This window comes from Pteronotus mesoamericanus, unplaced genomic scaffold (genome assembly GCF_021234165.1).
Source record: "Pteronotus mesoamericanus isolate MK-2021 breed Mesoamerican mustached bat unplaced genomic scaffold, CSHL_Meso_final contig_347, whole genome shotgun sequence".
NCBI lineage: Eukaryota > Metazoa > Chordata > Mammalia > Chiroptera > Mormoopidae > Pteronotus > Pteronotus mesoamericanus.
In genome coordinates this window covers 514,063-534,739 of record NW_026555137.1, presented here as the reverse complement: position 1 = coordinate 534,739, position 20,677 = coordinate 514,063, and the positions used below count along the sequence as shown (strand labels likewise).

The window sequence follows — 20,677 nt, the reverse complement described above, 5'->3', positions numbered from 1 at the left end:
GGAGCTCCGGGCTGCGGGAGGCGCGGGTCCCAGCGAGCACAGGCCGAGCGCGGCGGGTGCTGGCCCCCGCGCGTCCAGGAGGGCTGGGCCCTCCCTCCCCACCCCCACGCTCCCCTCCCCATCCCCTCCGGGCGGCAACGCCTCTGTCTCTCCGGAGCCTTCTCCGTGCACCAGGCCTCCGCGGCCTCTGAACCTGGGCACCGAAGGGCGCGGGAAGCGGCAGTCTGTTCAGAACGCGGCGCCGAGCTCCCTCCTGGCTTCAGCGTGGGGGCCGAAGCCGTGGACACGTTCGCTGAGTAGTCCACGGTGCGGGATGAGGACAGGGCGCAAAGAAACACTCCAGCGGAGCAGGGCGCAGGGGGAAAAACTGGGACGACTGTAACAGCCTAACCAATAAAATACATTTAAAAAAGTGTTCAACACACGTGAGCCGCCTCCTCACATACAGGGCGCCCAGGCCGCGCCTGCTCCGACCCCGATCGTGGCGCCTTCCTCGGCCCTGGCCCCCCGCCCAGGACCCCCGGCCTGGGGCAGAGCACAGCCCAGCGCCTCGCAGGCCTGTCCTCCCAGCGAAAGCAAGCGCGCAGTGTGGCCGCGTCCTGCAGCGGGCTGCCGAGGGCCCGGGGTCTCCCCAGGGCGCGTGCTGGAGGCGGGGCTGTCCAGGCACCCCCTGCCCCGCTCTGGGGTGCCGCTCACTGGCCTGGAGAGCGGGGCTCGATCTTCATTTGTGCAAAGCCCTGGAGCCCCCGGGGGGGCGGGGGGCCGTCGTTCCGGGTCACGGAAGCTCTTCCACAGCCGCTGTGACTCCCGTGCCTCCTGGCCACAGCGGGGCCCCCGAGGGGTGCCCCCTGCCGCCCGCACGCTGGCTGCCCCGGTCCCCTGGCTGTGCCTGCCCGGTCCGGGCCGGGAACAGCGCTCCCGACGGGCTCTGTCCTCGGAGGAGGCTGTGCGGGTGCGGCCCCCATCCCGGCAGTGCTGCCTGACCTGCCCTCCAGGGCACTGACCGGCCTCCAGCCTCCCACGCGGCCGCGTAGCCCCGGCGGTGAAGGCCTGATGCTCGGCGGTCAGGCGCCCGCTGGTGGGCTCGCTGCCCTCGGCCGCTTCCCCGGTGAAGCCCCTTGAAGGCAAGGGCGCTGACACACGTCTTGTCCCCTCTGTCCTTCTGCCCTCAGTGCGCGGAGCACGTGAGCAGTCCCAGGCAGGGGCTGGGAGCCGGTTCTCCCACATTCCAGGCCGGGTGGCTGGGTGGAGGCTGTACCTCGCCCCGGGCTCCGTGGGGGAGGCCCCGCAGGGCTGGGAAAACCCAGGGCCCGTGGAGGGAGCAGACCCTCCCTGCCCCTGGGCACCCAGAGCTCCCAGCCCAGGGAGGCTGGGAAGCAGGTCGCAGCCGGACCCTCAGCCTCGGGCTGCAGGGCTGGGGCGGCTCTGGGGGTGCCGACACCTCCCTGCCGAGCGACGTCACCCTCCGAGGCTGCCCTTGGCCACGAGGGGCCGGGCCAGGGCCCTGACTGAGGGGGCAGGGAGACCGGGCCTTGCGGCCTCCATCCTAGGACCTGGAAGAGACCTCAAGGATGGCTTAGTCCAAACCGCCCGGCTTTTACAGGCGGGGAAACTGAGGTGCCACAGAGCGGGGAGAAACCAGAGAACAGGCCTCCTGCCCCCGCCGCCCCTCTCGGGGTCTCGTGGGGTCTGCAGGGCCGGCCCTGTGCTCAGGGCCGAGCCCCAGAGACGCCCAGAGGCGCGAGGACGCCACTCGGCCCCCCGGGGCTGAGGCAGGTGCGTCCTGGCCCCACCACGTAACTCGCCGCGGGCGGCCCGGGCTCCGGGCTGCCACTTCCCGTCTGCAGAGGGGGACGACCGGAGCTGCGTGCAGGGGTTCGTGGGGACCACGGAGCCTATGGGAAATGGGACGCGGACACCACCCCCCTCCCCGCCCTCTTGCGTGAAGAACGCAGGCGGTCGCTCGCTGACCACTAGGGGGCAGCAGAGAGCGCAGGTGCGCGGCCGGAGCGCGGCGAAGGGGTGGGAGACCAGGTAGACCAGACGGAGCGGTAAACACAGCCTGCGGAGTCCTGCGCCTCCCGCACCGCAGGCGCGGAGGGCGGGCTGCGGGGAGCCCGGCCCGTCCAGAGGGGCTGCAGCCTCCCTGACGCTTGGAGGGGCCCCAGGGGCGGGGAACGCCAAGACCTCGCCATCGAAGCAGGTGCCAGCAAGCGGGCCCGAAGGCTGGGGACGCAGGGACGCGGGGGCCCGGGGCCAGGCAGGCAGGGTCCCACCCAGGCCCTGTGAATGCTGCCCAGAGAGCCCTCCAGCCAGAACCCCGGCCGTCTGGCGGTGGGGTCTACCCACCAAGCCCCCTTGTCCCCTGATCTCCGGACGCTTGGGGCCAGCAGCCTCTGGGACCCTCCCCCTGGAACCCTTCCCCTTGGCAGCCCCTCTCTGACCCGTCCCCCACCCCACCCCACCCCACCCCACCCCCTCGAGGAGTTCTCTGAGCCCGAGGGTGGCGGGAACCACAGGACACCCCGCGCCCAGCGACCCTCCCACCACCTGCCCAGGCGAGCACCCTGGGCCCAGCCCTCGAGGGTGCAGGGGGGGACGGCCGTCTGACAATCATTAAACCAGCTGGGCCTGATTTCCCAGCACCCCAGGTAGGACCTGGGCCAAGTGGCACAAAATATGCAAATCACCTGGGCCCCGTAGCCCAGTCTAAAGGCCAGGAAATCCCCTCCGTCCAATGAGCCGCCAGCTCGGGTTACGCTCCGGAGGCCTCTCGGGGAGGAGCTCCGGGGGCCTATTTAGGGCGGAGGGAGCCGCGGAGGCAGCGCCTGGCCCAGAGCTCTCTGCCTCCTGCATTTCTGGCGCCTGCTGTCCCTTCGTCCTGCCTGTGTGCCTGCCACGCCCGCATCACCCCTTCGGTAGGTCCCCCACCTGTCGTGGTCCCCGGCCTGGGCTGGGGAAATGGGGGTGGTGCGGGCGTGGCACCCCGCAGGAGGGTGCGGGGACGGGACGTGTCTGGAGGGTCCGAGAGCCGGGGACCACCCCCGGGAGGGACGGGGTGGCCGGGGCTCTGCCAGCCGCACGCCAGGACCTGGTCCCGAGGAGGGAGCCGGCAGGACGCCAGGCGCCCCATGGGGCTCTCAGAGCACAGCCTGTCTTGAAGGCGGGGGCTCGGGAGAGATGGGGGCCTTCGTGCCCCGGCCGCGCCCGCCAAGCCTCAGGGCGAGGGCTCCTGCAGGGCAGGGGCAGGCAGGCCCTTCACCAGCACTGCCCCCCCCCCCCGCCAGGTCGCCTCATGGCTGCGACCTGCGAGATCAGCAACGTGTTCAGCAACTACTTCAGCACAATGTACAGCCCTGAGGACCCCGCGCTGGCCTCTGTGCCCCCCGCTGCCCCCTTTGGGGCCGATGACCTCACGCTGTCCCGGAGCGACGCCCAGATGCTGCCGGAGGGCCCAGGTGGGTCTGGCAGGGAGGGGTGCCTGGAGAGCGGGGGCAGCTGGGGGTTGGGGGACGAGGCCTGGGAGGGGGCGCGCGCGGCCGAGGCGCGGGGCGCGGGGTGCAGGGCGGTCGGCCTCGTCCCGGGGGCTTGCCGCTGACCCTCCGCTGTGCCCGGCCCCCTCCAGAGAAGGCCAGCTGGTCGAGGGAGCAGCCCCAGTTCTGGTCCAAGGCCCAGGTGCTGGACTGGATCAGCTACCAGGTGGAGAAAAACAAGTTTGACGCCAGCACCATCGACTTCTCGCGCTGCGACATGGACGGGGCCACGCTCTGCCGCTGTGCGCCCGAGGAGCTGCGCGGGGTCTTCGGGCCGCTGGGCGACCAGCTCTACGCCCAGCTGTGGGACCTCAGTGAGTGCCGCCCCTGCGCCCGGGGCCCCACTCCGTAAGGGGCTGGTCCAGGGGTCCGCAGGTCCGGGAAGGGCTGGGGCCCCAGGCCGTGGCGCTGACCCCTGCTTCCCCCTCAGCTTCCAGCTTTTCCGACGAGCTGAGCTGGATCATTGACCTGCTGGAGCAGGACAGCATGTCGTTCCAGGAGACCCTGGGGGACCCGGGCCCCTTTGGTGAGCGAGCACCCATGCCCTCCCTGCACCCCCGCCCGTCTCCCTAGCGAGGAAGGGCAGCAGGTCAACCGTCACATGTCTGGGTGACCCCCCGCCCCCGCCCCGTCCTCGGGGCCCTGTCTGAGCGCTCGCCTCCTCTCCCAGACCAGGGAAGCCCCTTCGGCCCCGAGGTGCCCGAGGACAGGCGGCAGCCCAGCCCCTACCGCCTGGGCGGCTATGGCGCAGGAGCCCCGTCTCCCGGCTGCTCCGACGTCTCCACCGCAGGTGAGGGCTCGCCTCCCCATCACCCCGGGACCCCGAGCCCTCGGCCCCGCGCTCCAGGGGGCGTGGAGCTGGCCGGCGGCCCGTGGTGGGCTGGGGCGCGGGCTGGAGGGACTCACCGGGGCCTGCCTCCCCAGGGACCGGCGCTTCTCAGAGCTCCCCGTGCTCGGACTCCTCCGGGGGCAGCGACGTGGACCTCGACCCGTCGGACAGCAAGCTCTTCCCCAGGGGTGAGCGGAGGGTGGGCGTCGGGGCAGGGGCGCTGCCTCCCCGCCCCCCGCCCCTCGCTCTGCTGACCGCCCCCCGCCCCGCAGACGGCTTCCCTGACTACCAGAAGGAGGACCCCAAGCACGGGAAGCGGAAACGGGGCCGGCCGCGGAAGCTGAGCCGGGAGTCTCGGGACAGCCTGGAGGGCAGGAAGAGCAAGCACGGTGGGCACCGGGCCGGGCGCGGGGGGCGCGGGGCGGGCGCACGCCGGGGGGGGCGGCGGAGGCTGCGGCGTCCCTCCGTGCTGACGGTCGCCTGCCGTGGGCGTGTTGGCTCCCTAGCTGTGGCCCCCCAGCTGGGAGCCTGTCAGTTGTTCCCGGGCCTCCCGGGCTCCCATCGGGGGGCAGCTCCGCGGGCGCTGGCCGGCGGGGGGCGGGGGGCGCCGAGGGACGGCGCGCTGGCTGCTGCTGACGCCTGACCCCGCAGCCCCCAGAGGCACCCACCTGTGGGAGTTCATCCGGGACATCCTCATCCACCCCGAGCTGAACGAGGGCCTGATGAAGTGGGAGAACCGGCAGGAGGGCGTGTTCAAGTTCCTGCGCTCCGAGGCCGTGGCGCAGCTGTGGGGCCAGAAGAAGAAGAACAGCAGCATGACCTACGAGAAGCTGAGCAGGGCCATGAGGTGAGCGTCAGGCGCGGCCTGAGGGCGCGGGCGCCGCAGGTGCTGGCTCCTCTGACGACACCTCCCTGGGGCAGAGGGGCCGCTTCTTAGCACGTCCTGCACCTGCCTCTGCGGAAACAAACAAACTGCTTCATTATTGGCATGGTCCCTTCCAGCCCTGAAATCGTGTGGTTTCATGACAAGGCCCCGGCCGCAGCCATAGGTACAGAGGAGCAGAGGCAGGCGGTCCCTGGGGCGCAGGTCTAGGCCAGAAGGCGAGTCAGGCTCAGGCTGGCAGGGCCAGAACGCAGTGGGGTCCGGCCCCCTGCGGACGGGCAGCCGGGCCCCTCTGACCCCGCGTCTGCGCAGGTACTACTACAAGCGGGAGATCCTGGAGCGCGTGGACGGCCGGCGGCTTGTCTACAAGTTCGGCAAAAACTCCAGTGGCTGGAAGGAGGAGGAGGTGGCCGGGAGTCGGAACTGAGGGGCCACGGGGGCCGAGACGGACACATGGACTTGAGGCCAGTGGCCCCTATCGCGTGGACCGCTGTGCTGCAGAGGCAGCCGAGGCTCTGGGGTCTCCCCAGCCGCCTCTCCGTGGAACTACAAGCCCAGGGCTGAGAGTGACTGGTCCACCGACGATGCTCCACATGTGGCTCCTGGTGCCTTCTGGTGCCCGACCCAGACCCTGGCTGCGGCCACCCTCATCCTGCGGGCACCCGGACGGTGGCTGGGAGGCGGGGGAGGCCCGGACCCGTGAGCGAGGGGACAGGGCCCTGTGCCTTGGTTCTGGACTGGCTTCCGCCCCCCTCCCCACTCCCAAGCTCAGGCTCCGCAGGCGGGGGTCAGAGCACTCCCTAATTTATGTGCTATACGTATGTCAGATGTACATAGAGATCTATTTTTTCTAAGACAGGCCCCTGAGTGTGCTCAGACCCGCAGCGGCGAGGGTGCTGGGCTCTCAGGGTGGGGCTCCGGCTCCTTCTCCCGAATGGAGGCAGAGACCTCCAATAAAGTGCCGCCTGGGCTGTTTGTAACCTTTGTCTTAGCTCCCTGACACGCGGTGTTCGGATAAGACCAGGGTGCGTTCGATAAGGCCAGGGTGCGGGTGGGGCCCGGGGTCTGTGGGTCAGCCTGCAGGCCAGAGGTGGGGCAGAAGGGGCTACGCAGCGCCACGCCTGCGGGCGCGTGACCCCGCAGGCCCAGCTGCGGCCGACGCAACCCAGAGCCCGCCCGGGAGAGTCCAGGGCGCATGTCTGGCCTGTGGAAGAGGCACTCCTGCCCTCTGGCCACGCTGGCCGTGAGCAGAGTGTCTGAGCTACGATCTGTCCTTGTCATCCGGTGCGGAATCAGAGTGACGATCTTGCGGAGGGAGAAGCAAGCACAAGGGAGAGGACACTGGAGGCCGAGGGACAGGAGGGGCTGGCCTTTCGGGAGCCTCGACCGCCCTCCCGCGACGCGGCGGCACAGATGCGGAAGGTGAGGCTCGGCTGCGGGACCTGCCCAGGCCAGGCAGGCTGAGCTCTGTGCCCCGGCAGCTGCCCGGGGCTGCGGCCTCCTGCTCAGCAGGGCCCCAGGCCGTGCACCGGGCTCCTCCCTGCACGTAGCTTCCTTGCGAGGAACGGCTGCCAGGGGGAGGTCCCAGAGGTCTGAGGCGTCAGATTTTGGAACTCTGAAATGTCGTCGTCTTAGAAATACCAGCTCATTTGCCGCAGGGATGGGGGGAAGGAAGGGCCCTTCGGAGAGCGAGTGTGTCGGGGGGCGGGGGAGGTGGCGGCGAGGGGCTTGCTCTGCAGAAACAAGGACAGGCAGGGCAGTGGGGAAGCCGGCTGGGCGGAGCAGCGGCCGTAGAACGAGTGCCCGGCGGCCGCCGGGAAGGCGTTCTGAAGCGCGTCCCTCTGAAGCGTGCGGCCGGCTGCAGAGGTGACGGGCGCGGGCGCAGACACCGCGGCTCACAGGCCGGCCAGGCCCCTTCCGGGGGGCCCTGTGGCAGCGTGGCCTCGTCTGGTGAAGACCCCTCATGCTGGCACCGAGCTGATTTTTGCACCCATGTTGCCTGGGGGGCCCCTACAGGGGTCATGCACCCCTGTTGCCTGGACCGGAGGAGGAGCTTGGGGACCCAGCGCAGCACTGCTCTGCCTGCCTCCATCCCCGGTCTTCTGCCCGAAGGGGCACCAGCCAGAAGGCGAGGGAGCCGGGAGGAGGCCCGGCCCCCTTGTCCTCGGCCCGAGGGAGGCCCCGCCCCGCTCCCCCGCGACCTTCGTCCTGTTGCAGTTTATGAGCTGCTTCCCTCGCCTTGTTATCGCTTTGGGTCTACACCACGGCCTCGGAGTAGATGGGGAGGACCCGCGTCCCTGGGGGGCTGGCCCAAGGTCGCCTGGCGGGTAAAGAGGCGCTGGAGCCCAGGACTCCTGCCTCCAGGTGCGGGCCGTGCTGCGGCCTCCGCCCAGCCGGGGACCTGGGCCGCCCGGCAGCGTGGGGGGGGCGGGGTGTCCTTGGCTCCCCCCAGGGGCACCTGTTCCTGCCTCAAGGTGTCTTCGCCTGGCATTGCCCTGCACGACCCAGCAGAGCCGGCACACGCCCCTGGGCTGGCTCTTCACACCCCGTCCGGGACACCCGCTCTGTTGGGTGTCGGCCACCCTCACTCCCAACTGTCACCAGCTCAGGAGCTGCAGCAGGCTGGCCCCTCGCTGCCGGCGGCCTCTCCCTGGGTGTGGCCGGGCTGTTCCAGTCCTGCCTTGAGCAGCTGGTCACCTCTTATCTGCTTCTGTGGAATCGCTGCTGCTGGGCAGGCCGGAGGGAGGTCCCGCTCCCAGCCTGGGTGTGCCTGCCCCCGAACGCCCGACCGTTCCCAGATTACCCCCCACCCCCCACCCTCCACCCAATTCCGGGAAACCAGCTTCACCTGCTCTCTCCCCGGGCGAGGTGGTGAAGCGGTTGAATTTTCGGAGGGGCAGCCCGGTCCGCCCTTTTACTCGGGCGACCGTATACAGGGCTCTCCCTCGGACCGGCCATCCTGCCCCCAGGCCGGACAGGGCTCGCGCCCCTCAGCCCCTCGTGCCGCGCCTGGCCCGGAGCCGGCGCTCGGCAAATATTTGTTAAACAGCCACTACCACCTCTCCCTTTGCGCACACTCACACGCACCTCACACCCCACAGCCACACAGCAGCCACGCAAACACACACACGCCCACGAGTAAGGCGGACGCGCGCACACTCACGCGTGGACACACACAGTCTCCCCCCGGGCCCCCGCCCCTCGCCCGTTAGGGGCCTGCACATCCCCTCACCCCCGGGGACCCAGCGGACCCTCCCGGAGCAAGTCCTGGCCTGCAGGTGCAAAATGAAAACGCAGGCCCTGTGACAGATGGCCCCGAGATCCGGGGCCGGGTCGGCCTCACCCCACGCCGGCCTGCCGCCCCGCTGTCGCGGGAAGCTGGCCCTGCAGAGCTCACGGAGCGCCCCCTGTCCCCCCACCCCCCGGCCTTCTGAAGGAACCTGGGCAGACACAAAAGCAGGAAGGGGGCCCGTGTTTTCAAATCAGGACAATTCTCAGAGAAGGCCTTGGATCTGGGGCTTCTCTTAAGAAATCAGAAGATCTGGAAGCTGGCCAGCCCCACCCACGGGGGGGCCGGCACAGGACCAGAGCCCGCGCCGCTCACTGCTCTGCCCGCATGCCCTGGTGGCCCCGGGCGGCGTGGGGCGCGCACAGGCGTGGAATGGCGTGCTCACCCCCTGGGCTTAAGCAGAGTGCCCAGAGGCACCCCCCAGGCCCGCAGCCTGGTCCTCTACAGCCAGCACCCTCGGCGGCAGAGGCAACGGCTCTTCCTGTACCCCTTCCCTTTCCTTCCCTGCCCCTGTCTGCCTGCAGGAAGACCAGACCCTAACTTAACTGTCCCTTAACTGTCTACAACTAGTGGGTTGTAGATCAGGCCACCAGGTCCCAACGAACGAGCCCATTTTATAGGCGAGCAAACTGAGGCCCTGAAGAGGCGGATGACTTGCTCAAAGTCCCACCCCAGGCCCCCGTGCGCGGCCCCTGCTGGGCGCCCCACGGTGTGTCGGGCGAGTGCTGAGCACACATCGCTCCCTCATTCTCTCTGGGAGCGTTCGCTGCGCGTCTGCCCCAGGCCTGGCTCGGGGCCCGTGCGGGGGACCTGGGAAGGTGGGGCCCGTGCGTGGTGGGAGATGGGGCCGCAGCCTGGGGCGCCCAGAGACGTCTGGTAGCCCCGCCAACAAGGCCACGGGGCGGGGCGCTCCCCCCTCACCGGTGGGGAGACGGAGGCTTCCCAGTGCGGGAAGCAGCTCGGGACCGGAGCTGGCCCATTCGGGAGCCTGCACTCGAACCCTGGCTTCTCCATCCTCTTCCTCAGCCCCACGCGGACTCCGCGCGGAGGGGCCCGAGCGACCGAGTGTCTCCCTGCTGCGCGAATGTCTGAACCCCCCACGGGCCGTGCACTTGAGAAGTGCCCACAGACAGACAGACAAACGGACAGACAGACATGGCTGGGGGCACGGTCCCATTAGATCTGATTCCTGGGGACTCCTTGGGCCCCGGGGGGAGGGCTTTTCACGCCTGAGACCCTCCCAGGGCCCCTCCCGGGGGCCTTGCCTCCTCATCTGGTGCTCTCCCCCTGCCCCGTCCCCCCGCCCGCCCCCCGGCTCCTGCTACGTGCAGGGCTGGGCTCCGGCAGCACCAGCCATCAGCCCAGCTCAGCCACCGGTTACTGGAACCTTCCTGTCAACTCTGGAGCCCATCCAAGAAACCACGCCCAGTGGCCCCGCGTGACTCAGCCTCACCTGCCCACCTCCACACCTGCCACCCTCAGTGACCCCGGCGCAGCACCCAGGGGAAAGTCCCAGGATCCTTTGTCCACCCTCCCCTGCCCCCATGGTTGCAAGGCATGCTGGGAGCTAGCCTCTGACATCGCTGGCCCGGGCGCTGCTGGTTTCCAGCCCAGAGGGAGAGCGGCCGCTGGCAAGGGCTGGGCCCGGACGCCGAGGACGACGAAGGGGGGCTGTCTGAATGGGGAGCAGCTAGGGCTGCAGGGGGAGCAAACCTCACACCCCCAACAGGCAAAGAACAGGAAGAACGTGCTGCCTTCGGGAGCGGTGAGGACGGGACGAAGCTCGGCGTCCCCGACCCTGGCCTAGCCCCGCGTGCATTCAGAGGCCCTTCCGCAAGCGCAGTTTGTTTAAAAGCCTTGAAGAGCGCGTGGGGGCCGAAAGGAGGATAAATGGAAAAGGGAAAAAAAAAATACAATAAAACTAGGACTATTACAAAAAAGCACGCGTCTCTTTTCACAGAGCGACTTCCTGTCTGGGAGATGTTTCCCAAGAAAGCCCTTGGGCGGGGCACGGCGAACGAGGCCAGGCGCCCTCCGCGGGGCGCGACCACAGGCAGCCTCGCGGCGGCGGCCACGACTGCCGGCCGCAGAGATGTCTGCGCCGCGGGGGCTGCGCTGCTGGGCACCCCTGGTCCCTGACGCTGGGCTCCGGCGGGGGAACGGCGGCGCTGCTCCTTGTGCCCAGGCGACCCGCCTTTGCCAGGTGTTCGTGGTTCTCTCTGGGCAGTGCCACGAGGAATAACTCCATCCTTTTGGGGTTATTCCTCGTGTAGATGACTGCGAAAAACGTTCAACCATTTCCCATTTTGAAGGGAAAATGACAGGTGTCAACAGAATTAGGAAACGCTGCTGCTCCCGGCTCTCCCGCCCTGGGAAGGCGTCCCCGGGGGTGTCCCCCTCTGTCGCTCAGAGGCAGGAATGGCTCCTCTCAGTTTGGTGGGGAAGCTTAGGCTCTGGGACACGGAGGCGTTCTCCAAAGAGTCGCAGCCGAAACGGAGGGGTTCGGGTCTGCGATCTCCCCTTCCCCAGCCGTGCGGGGTCTCCCGATGAGCCCACGGAGCCCGAGCCCCATCGCGCGTCCGGCCTCGAGCGCCCGCGTTCCCCCGACCTGCGGCCCGCCCCTGCCCGCGCGAGCTCTCTGTGAGCCTGGTCGTGGTGGCGACTGTGTCTTGACGGTAGGACTTTTGTCGTTGTGGATATTTTGGTATGGCTTGTAATTTCTCATTAAACGCTCTGTGTGGACCAGTGAAGACTGAGATAAATAGTGCCTAGGGCTGGGAGCGCGGACGCCTCTTGGGCACGCGTGTGTGTTGTGTGTGCCTGTGTGTGTGTGTGTGTGAGCATGTGTATGTGGGGGCGGGGCCGAGCTTCGCTTGCTCTGGGTGGCGGCAGTCGGTTGACCGGACGCCGCTGGCCGCGCGTGTCTCTAGGTCACGCGGTGCGGGTTTCCTCGACGCCCAGGCCCACCCTCCGCGTCAGCGCCCCCGCCCGGTGCCCTGCGCCCTGCGCCTCTGGCACCGCAGACCGGCTCTCTCGCACCCCCCCGCCCCCGGGGGCGGACGGTGGCTGCTTGTTGCCCGGTGCCGCCAGACGGAGGCCCGGGATGGGGGGTCGTGGGGCTCCCTTGCCCCCGTCCGGGCTCCGCCTCAGGCCACAAGCCTGGCCTCGGGGCAGGGACCCTTCGGTGGCCTGCGCCTTCCCCTGAGGCACCACTCTCTCCCTGGTCTGCGGCAGGTCCCGCGGGTCCTGTACGGGGGGCTTCTCCGCCTCCCCCCGTCCGCTTGGGGCCGCCTGGGCGTTGCGGGGCGTTCGGCAGCCTCCCTGGCCTCTGCCCGCCGAGCGGCCACACCACCGCCCCGCCCGGTTGTGACAATGCAAAGTGTCTCTGGACGCTGACCAATGTCCCCGGGGGACACCATGTCCCGACCCCAGAACCGCTGTTCTAATGGACTTGGGTCTGCGAGGGAAACGGCTTCCTCTTCCACTGCGCCTGCTGGGGCCTCGAGGTGCCAGAGTGGCCGCACCTGCCCCGGCAGCCGGAGGTCCTCCGCCTCCTCCTTCCTGCTTCTCCGGGGGAGGGTCTGGCTGGGGCTTCCTGGCTTCCCTGGGCAGCGCCCCCGCCCGCCCGCGGGAGGCTGTCTCCAGCCTCCTCAGACCGCGAGGGACCATGGGGCCCCAGGGACCCTGTCCTGTCCCGCCAGCTCCCGCCAGCCGCTGGGGATTTGTTAGAAACAGCCGCACAATGCTTCCCACCTGCTGGGCCGGCCCTTTTCCCCTCCCCCAGCACCAGGTGAGTCTCTGCGCCGCCCTGTGCTGCGAGGGGCCTGTCCTCCCTTGGGTTCTGGGTGACTGGCTGCCCTGTGTCCCCAGCTCTCAGATGGTTTCCAGGCACGTTACGATTTTGTAGTTTATCTGGCGTTTTGGGTTTAGGTGGCCGCGCGGCCCCGTCCAGCCCTCCTTGGCTCTGTGCCCAAGGCGACGTGTCTCCTGTCTCGTGCTGAGCAGGTCGGCTCCCTGGGGCCTCTCAGCCTCCCTGGGAGTCCTGAGCTACGAACCCCCTTGCCCCGACCCCAGTGCACACAGACGCCCGTAACTTCCTCCTCCAGGCGCCCGGGAACTTCCTCCCAGTGACATCCCCCCCGATAGACCTCCTTGTTGGTGCAGAGATCATCACTGTAGCACTTTCTGAAAATAATGAAGTGCTGGAAAACTTGACACACTGTCACCGCACTGAGAGGCTCTCTTGGGCCAGGCGTGGTTGGTCTTTTCCGTGTGCAAACGCACGACCTCACAGCCGCCCGCTGAGGCCGGCCTGGAGCAGCCCTCTCGCTGGCGAGACAACCACAGCCCAGCCGTGCCGCGTCTCAGAGCTGGAGAGTCGGAAACTGCCGTCCGGGGTCAGGCCGCGCGACACGGGCCGGATTCTGACCAAGGATTCAACATCAAGGAGCAGGTTGTAGGCAGGGAAGTGGCTGAGCGTGCAGAGGTTTGTCTACAGGAGAGTTCTGCGTCCTGACTGCGACCACGGAGAGGGAATCCGTTAAACAAATCGCCCTGCAGCCGCCGCGAGGCTCCGCGGGTCAGCGAGCGCTGTGCGTGGCGCGCGGTCCAGGGAGGAGGCCGATCGGACAGCCGACCGCGCGGGCTGTGTGTCGGCGTCGGTCCGAGGAGCGGGCATGACGCGCGGTGTCCGGACGTGTGGACGGCAGCCTGGGAGGACGCCTGGCAGCACGCGCGGCGTCTGTGGGCGCGGGGGACGCGGCTGTCGGTTTTCACGGCTTCCTGCGCTGCCCAAGTTGCTTTTACAGAAAGCCTGTGTTGCTCTTCAAACAGAAAAAGGAGACAAACACTTTTCTATTTTGAAAACGACACAGGAGTGATTCCAGAAAAGTAAAACACACGTCTAGCAGGTGGGAGACGTGAACCAAAGTGTGAGCGGCCCCCGGCGCTCCGCCGGGCGGGGGGGGGGCGCTGAGGCGGGACCTTGCGCGCTGCCGGGCGTGAGCGAGCGGGCGGTGACCACCCGCCGCGGCTGCCGGCGCGATGGACGCGTCTGCTAAGTGGCCTTGACGCCGCGGAGCAGAGCGCAGACCCCGGAACCCAGGGCGGGAGGGCGGTGGGGACGCGCCAGGCCACAGAGGGGTGTCCTCTGGGCAGAGGGAACGCTGGGGGTGAAGGTAAAGTTGTGCGAAATGGCCGCGCTTGTGCAGAGAACGGTAAGAAACTGGCTGGGGTCGGAGCACAGCCTTCCAGGCAGGGGCGGCCAAAACGCACTGACAGGCTTCCAGGCCGTGAGAAGCTTTGCGGGGTCCCCAGGTAACGGGGGGCCGGAGTCAGGGCTCTGGTCGTTCAGCCATCACCCCGCGACGTCGGTGCAGCGGTGAGTGGAGGGGACGATACAGGGGACAGTCCCCAGGAGGGGGGCGTTCAAGGTGGCGTCAGCCCCAGCTGCCGACTGGCCCCGGGGTGGGAGAGGGCAGCGTGTGGGCCACCGGGCGGAGCCCCAGGACCGTGAGAGGTAACAAGAAGCAACGTTGTGGTGCTAAGTCGCAAGCTGGGGGGCAGAGCTGGGCGTGCGGCGCTGCCGTAAGGACAGACGGACAACAAGCCAGACCCGCGGGGCGCGCAGCTAGGGCGGAACGCGCAGGCGGCTGTGCCCGAAGGGCTGCGGGGAGTCGAGGAGGCCGTGAGTGGGCCCCAGCTCCCCGAGGAGCCTTCCGCGGGCGGGAGGAGGCGCGAGGGAGCCGCCCTCAGCAGCTGCAGGGTGTTGGCCACAGCATCGCCTCCCGGGAAAAGAAAACATGCCTCAGCAGTAAATGACCGGGGCTCTGAGGTGTCACCTCTGACCCCCGCCCTGGGGACCTCTGGCGGGGCCGCGGTCCCCGCCTAACGGGGGGCGGGGGGGCGGAGGCGGCGTCCTGGGATGTGGGAGTCCGCTGCACGCGGCCTCGCGCTCGGACCTCTGCCCGGACCGGCGTTGGCAGGGACTGGTAGGAAAGGCGGAGGGGAGGCGGGACGGGTGTGGGGGGCCAGGCTGGGGGACAGGACCGAGGTGGCGCAGAGTGCCAGGTCCTCGGTCCTTTGCCGCTGGGTACTGGGTGTCCAGGGCGGGCGCTTCCAGCCATGTTCCTTGACTGCCCCACCAGAAAAGGTGGCAGAAACACGACACTAGAAGCATCAAAAGCCACCTGTGCTTGGCGAGGGGCCGCTCTGTGCCTGGCTCCTGCCCGGAGCGTGACCTCCCTACCAACTCAGACTCAGATCCCTGCCACACGGGCCAGCCCGTCGCTGGCTCCCGGCGGCTCCTTGGCCATATCTGGGTCAGCAGCGGTCCAAAGTCTCGGGATGCCTTCGCGCGGGCCCCGCCCATTCGGACGGCGGTCAGCGGACGGCCGCAGGAGGCTTGGCGAGGTGCCAGGGCACTCTGCAGGGACCTGGCCGCAGGCTGGGCCGCCCCTGCCCACCAGGCGACGCCGAGGGCTCTGGGAGTCCAAAGTCCCCCAGGAGCCCGAGAGGCCAGCTTGTTCTTGGGGGAGGAGCGTCCCCTGGGCCCCCCCCCGGGGGGTCTCTCCTCTGCTCTCCCGCCTCCGGGTCTCCCGTCATTAGTCTGCTGGTGCCACTGCGTCATCAGCAGGCCCCCACATGGTGACTTATTCTCACGTTCGCCCTTGGGACGGGCACCCCCCACGTGATGGTGAAAGGAGCCGGACGCAAAGGGACAAATACACGGAGGGACTGACCCCACGTACACACGATCCCCGGGGAGTCGCGGCCGCAGGGACAGGAAGCGGCGGGGAGTGACCTGGCCGTGAAAACAAAAGCGGGGCGTGGATGGCGGTGCCTGGGGTCAAAGGGACAGAGAGGGCGCTTTTCACAGGGACGGAGGTCCCGTCTGGGACGACGAGCGAGCCCTGGGGAGGGCGGCCGGTGACAACACCCTGACCTGACCCTTCGGCCTGGAGAGAACGGTGGGTTTCGTGTCATGCAGGTTCCAGCCCAGCTGCGTAACCGGGGCTGTAACCGGGGGCTGAGCCAGGAGCCGCGCGTCCAGGGGACCCCAAGGCAGCGCCTCCGAGGCCCCAGCTGGTGGCCACCCCGCGGTGGCCGCGCCGACCTCCTGCCACAGGGGAGGCCGCCTGGAGACCCGGCCCCCTCGGCGCCCGCCGCCACCTGATGCCCAACAGGTCGGCGCGAGTCCCCTGGTGTCCACGGTCCCTCCACGGTCCCTCTAGCGGGCGGCGCGCGTGGGCCGGCAGGGCCTCTGTTCGTGGGCGAACCCGCCACCCTGCGCCGAGGCCCAGGTAACACACACTTGCCGGGGGCCTGACTTTCTTGAGTTTCTTGTGGCCCAAGGACTCAAAAGCATCTTTTTAAAAATGTATTTTAAATGGACTTTGAGAGGGAGACAAACGTGGGTCTGTTGCTCCCCTCGTTCACGCATCGTTGGATGCTTGCGGTGTGTGCCCGGACCCGGGATGGAGCCGGCAGCCTCGGCGTGTCGGGACGGGCTCTGGCTGGCGGAGCCGCCCGGCCGGGGCCGCAGGAGCATCTCCCGTGCGCGAAGCCTGGGAGGCGGCGGGTCCCCGTGGCCATGGCTCGCGGCCCTCGGACGTCCGGGCTGCTGACCTCCGCCTCCTCTCGACGCCCTTAGATGGGAAACGGAACACGAAGGGGCCGCCGGTCCTCGTCTGGACGGGGACCGAGCGGGCCTCTCCCGGGGCGGTGACGGCGCTGGGAGCGAGGTCGGAGGGCCAGGTCGTGGGGGAGGCGGGCGGGGCTGGGGGGGCCGCTCAGGGAGCTCCTGGCCTCCGTGCGGCCCCTCGGCGGCAGCCCCAGCCACTGGGGTGTGATGGGAGCAGCCTGGGCTCCGCGAGGCGCAGACAAAAGGCCCAGCTACCTTTGTCCTCCGCCTGCCCCTTGTCCTCTGTTTACGTGCTTCCTTCCCGTAAGTGAGTTGGCTGCTGGGCCACACTGGCTCTGCGCCAGACACACCTGCCGGACAGGTTGGGCAGAGCCCTTGGGGGTGGGGAGCTGGCGACTCGGGCCCTTGGGGAGCAGGCCGTGCGCCGGCGTCAGCAGGGTGCCAGGCTACGAGGGCGAGATGCCTTCGGGGGGCGGGAGGATCCGTCCCAGTCGCCGGAAGCAGGAGAGCCAAGGCTCACCGTTCTGGGCGGGCCCTCCCCAGCGGGGGACGGAGGCCTAGGGCGGCACAGGGCACAGCAGGATCCCCGCCTGAGCCGCTGGCCCCCTGGACGAGAGGCCCACGTGACGTGGCTGGGCTGGGCCCCGTCCTGCCTGGAGCCGGGCAGGCTCAGCCCCTCCTGGGCTTCGCGCTGCAGACGGGGCCGCCGGGCAGGTGGCAGTGACGTCAGGCGACCGCTGCGCCGGGGCCGGGGGGAGGGCGACGTGGTGGGGGATCACGCGGCTGGGCCGCCCTGTCCGCCCCAGGGCGTCAGCAGCCCCTGGGGGCATTCCCGGCAGGTCTGCAAGGGGTCAGGGCACTAGGTCGGCGTGACTCAGCCGGGAGAAGCCTCCCTCCCCACGGGGTTAGCGGCCAAGTTCACCCGAGACGAGTCCTCCACCCGGCCCTCCCGTCCTGTCCACGGAGCGGACGGTCACGCAGTCGCCAGGACCCTGCTGACTGCCTGCCGCGTGCCCAGTGCTTCCCTGTGACCGGCCCACGCTGTGTTCACTGCTGTCTCTGCCACCGGCGCCCGCCGCTCCCTTCCCCGCCCCCGCCCCCTCCCCGCCCCCGCCCTCCCTGCCTCTCTCAAGATCCACGCAGGGACAGACCGAAGGACAGGGACACTGTCAGCAGGCGTGAGGGCTGTTCCGACGGCGGGGGAGTGGGAACAGCAGGGAACGGCCCAGCATCTGAGCGAGAAGCCGCCGGCGCTGCTGGCAGCGCCCATCCCCCGCCCGCCGGGCCGGGCCCTTAGCGGAGCGTCCGTCCGTCTGTCCACACGCGGGCCGGGCCCAGCCTCCCGAGCGCAAGTGTCATGGCCTTCAGCCATTTCCGTCTCAGCGAGGGTCGGCAACGGCCGGCCGACCGTCTGCGCGCGCCCACGGTGCGGGGCCCTCGCTGAGGCCGCGGTCGAGATGATCGCTTGTCTCTGCTTTTCCCTTCCTGGCACCGCTGCGTCATGGGGTAGCCGTGCGCCCCTCGGCCTCGCCGAGATGCAGCGCGCGCAGGGGACCGGCCGCCCGGCAGGCTCGCAGGGCAGGGCTGCTCCCCGCGGCCACGGGGCCCGCCGCCCGACACCATCGTTGTCCACGCGGGCCCCGCCCCCACCGCCCCGCCCCCTCTGTCCCTGGGGCTCGGCCTGTCCGGGCGCCTCCTGTGCAAGGCTGGTGCGCGCCGCGCCGCCTCTGGGGTCTGGCTGCTGTCGTGGGGCGTCACGTTTCCAAGGCCCCCCCACGGGGTGGCGCACGCTCCGCGCCTTTTTATCGCCGACTGTTTCGGCCGTGGGCTGCTGTTACCGTATGTCACAGAGACCCATCGGCCTGCGTCCGGTGTGACCGTGGACGTGGTATCGGATCTGCCCGCCTCGGTCATTCCTCAGAAATGTTCCCGGGCAGCGGCTCACGTGGGACCGAGACAGAGGGGTCTGGGCCCTCAGGTACCTATGGGCCAGTCGGCAGGGGACCGATAAACCAAGCCAACAGGCGCCAGCTGAGATACCAGGGGAAGGTCCATGCTCTGAGAGGCAAGTGACAGGGCCATGCTGCATGCAGCGTACGGAGCAGCCTTTTCTCAGCAGGACGGAGGTGGACGCGTGAGGCTCGAGCCAGGATGCGTCTGAGGGGGGAAGCAGGTGCCGGGAGGAGGGGTTGGGAGCCAGGCCTGGACGCAGGGACCCTGGGCGTCTGAGAGGCGAAGGGCCACCGCCGGCGGCAGCGGGGCAGGGACGGCAGGAGCGCATGTCCCGGGTGCAGGGGCCCGGAGGCACGGGGGTGAGGCTTGGGCTGCCGTCCTGGGGCGGGGGGGCCAGAGCAGGGGGGGGGTCCGCGTTCAGAGCTCACGCTGGTGGCCGCAGGGAATGGGTGCAGGGCGCAGGCGTGGGGGTGGACCCCCGGCGGCAGCCGCGCGGGGGCCGGGGCGGAGGGACAAGGGCAGTGCCCGCCTCACGGGGACCAGAGGGGAGACGGAGCTGCCAGCGTCCGTTCCGAGGGCGGTGATGCCGCAGCGGGCCAGGCCCGGGGGACATGTGGCCGCCACGCTGACTCCTGAGGCTTCGCCCAGGCCCGGGGGGTCCGCAGAGGGAAGGGTGAGGCGGGACCCGGGCCGCCCAGCAAGCACGGACAAGCCCAGGGCGGCGGGGCGGGGCCCCGGCCCAAGGGGCAGGGGCTGCCCGAGATTCTGGGCCTGGGACCCGCACGGCCCCTGGCCACCGGACTGCCCTGGGGACCCCAGCGGAGGGCTCTGCCGGGTCCCTCCTGCCCCCCGGCCCCCTGGGGGCTGGGGCGAGGCCCTGCCCCGCCGCAGCCTCCTGCCCTTGGTAACCGTGGGCACGCTGTGTAACCTGAGCTGGCCTCCGTGTGTGCAGGCAGGCGGGGCCCTGGGAGCGCTGGTGGCCAGAACAGCCCGGTGACAGCGCCCAGCAAACAGACTGGAGTCACGGTCCCAGCAAAGCCCTCAGCTGGTGGCCCTCACTGTAGCCGCAGGTCATCTGGAACTGCGGGGGTGGGGCTGGTCACACTGCGGACCCACGGGCCCTGCTCTGGCCCGTCAGGGGCATCTGAGGAGACAGGGTCCCCAGGGGGGCGAATTTATGAAGCCAGTGGGGGTGGCCCGGGACCCTGGTCCTCCCTGGAAACACGCCCTGGGGGAGGCAGGCAGGTGGGAGCTGGTAAAACTGCCCCTTCTGGTTCCCAGAGCCCTTTTCCTGGACAGCCAGGCCCTGCCAAGCCTGCGGGGGCCACTCGGGTGAGGGCGCTGCTGGGGGGGGGCGGGGCAGGCTGGACGGGAGCCCCAGGGGCAGCTGGACACTGCGGGGGAAGAGCTTACATCCATTCAGCGGACACCTGGGTGGCCCAGAAGGCGGCTGGGCGGGCTCGCTGTGGCCTCGTGGGGCTGCGCCCAGAGGCTGAGCCACCAATGCACGCCCCTCGGCAGCCCGCACCTCCCTCGCCGCCTCCCTCGCCCCCTCCCTTGACCGAGCTCTGTAGTCATCCATCCGTCCATCTGTTTATCCGTCCACCCATCCACCCATTTCTCCATCCACATTCATCCACGCATCTGTCTAACCGTCCGTCCGTCTGTCCGTCCGTCCGTCCGTCCGGGCCCGCACCACGCTGTGCCGTGGTCGGCCACACTCCCGTCTCCTCTGCCACAAGCGTCCATGGCTTGAGTCTTGAGCACCATGTGTACCCGTACTCAGGACAGAGCTGGCACTTAGTAGGCGCTCAGTAAAGTTTGTCGAATGACTGAATGAATGCGTGATGGACTGCGATGCAGCTCAGGGTAAGGGCCGTAAGGGAGGGTTTGTGTCTTTACTGCTCACCGTTCAGCCTCGGAGTCTTGGGCATAGGCGTTGCTTGGCACACATTTATTTTTAAAAAATAAACAAGCGAAGGAATGAAGGAAGGAAGGAAGGAAGGAAGGAAGGAAGGAAGGAAGCTTTGGGAGTTGGAAGAAGGGAACAAATGGGCCCCCGGAGAAAGGCCCCCACAGAACAGGGAGAAGGAGCTGGTGGCCAAGCAGAGCCGAGTCCCACTGAACACCCTCCGGGGCCGCCTTCAGGGCCCTCTCCCCGTGGGCTGCGGCCTCGTGCCTCCCTTGGGGTCCCCAGGAGAAAAGCCTCCAATGCCGGGAGTGGGGGCAGGCGACACCGGACAGTCGGGGGGCCCGGCCCTGCTCAGAGGAGCCTGAGAGCAAACGGTGCCCCTTGCTGGGGAGAGGGGGCATCTGCGTCGCCGGGATGGGGGCATTCGGGGCCGGAGCGCGGAGCTGCGTCGACGGACCTCGTTGTTTCTTACTCATCTACTCCCCCCAAGCGGGTGCTGCTGCCCGGGGAATGACTCCGGGGGTCCCAGAGGCCCGGCCAGCCCCCGCCTCACCCCGCAACCCCCCCGGCTCCCCTTCCCCTTCCGTCCTTTCTCCTGCTTGTCTTACTCCTCAGTTTTACGCACTAAAAAAAAAA

The 20,677-nt window shown here is 69.2% G+C and overlaps 1 protein-coding gene across 2 annotated transcripts; it reads left to right on the top strand.

The window, feature by feature from the left end:
* The first annotated feature begins 2,182 nt into the window (after positions 1-2,182).
* On the top strand, positions 2,183-6,182 carry ELF3 (E74 like ETS transcription factor 3). Of its 2 annotated transcripts, none has more exons than XM_054576528.1 (9): positions 2,183-2,203; positions 3,288-3,458; positions 3,626-3,847; positions 3,964-4,059; positions 4,204-4,323; positions 4,458-4,550; positions 4,635-4,751; positions 5,014-5,209; positions 5,558-6,182. In XM_054576528.1, the coding sequence occupies exons 2-9, from the start codon at positions 3,296-3,298 to the stop codon at positions 5,670-5,672; spliced, it is 1,122 nt and encodes a 373-aa protein (XP_054432503.1). In that variant the 5' UTR covers positions 2,183-2,203; positions 3,288-3,295; the 3' UTR covers positions 5,673-6,182. The 2 variants fall into 2 exon arrangements, with proteins under 2 accessions (XP_054432503.1, XP_054432502.1); XM_054576527.1 differs by lacking the exon at positions 2,183-2,203 and adding an exon at positions 2,870-2,918.
* Positions 6,183-20,677: the final 14,495 nt, after the last annotated feature.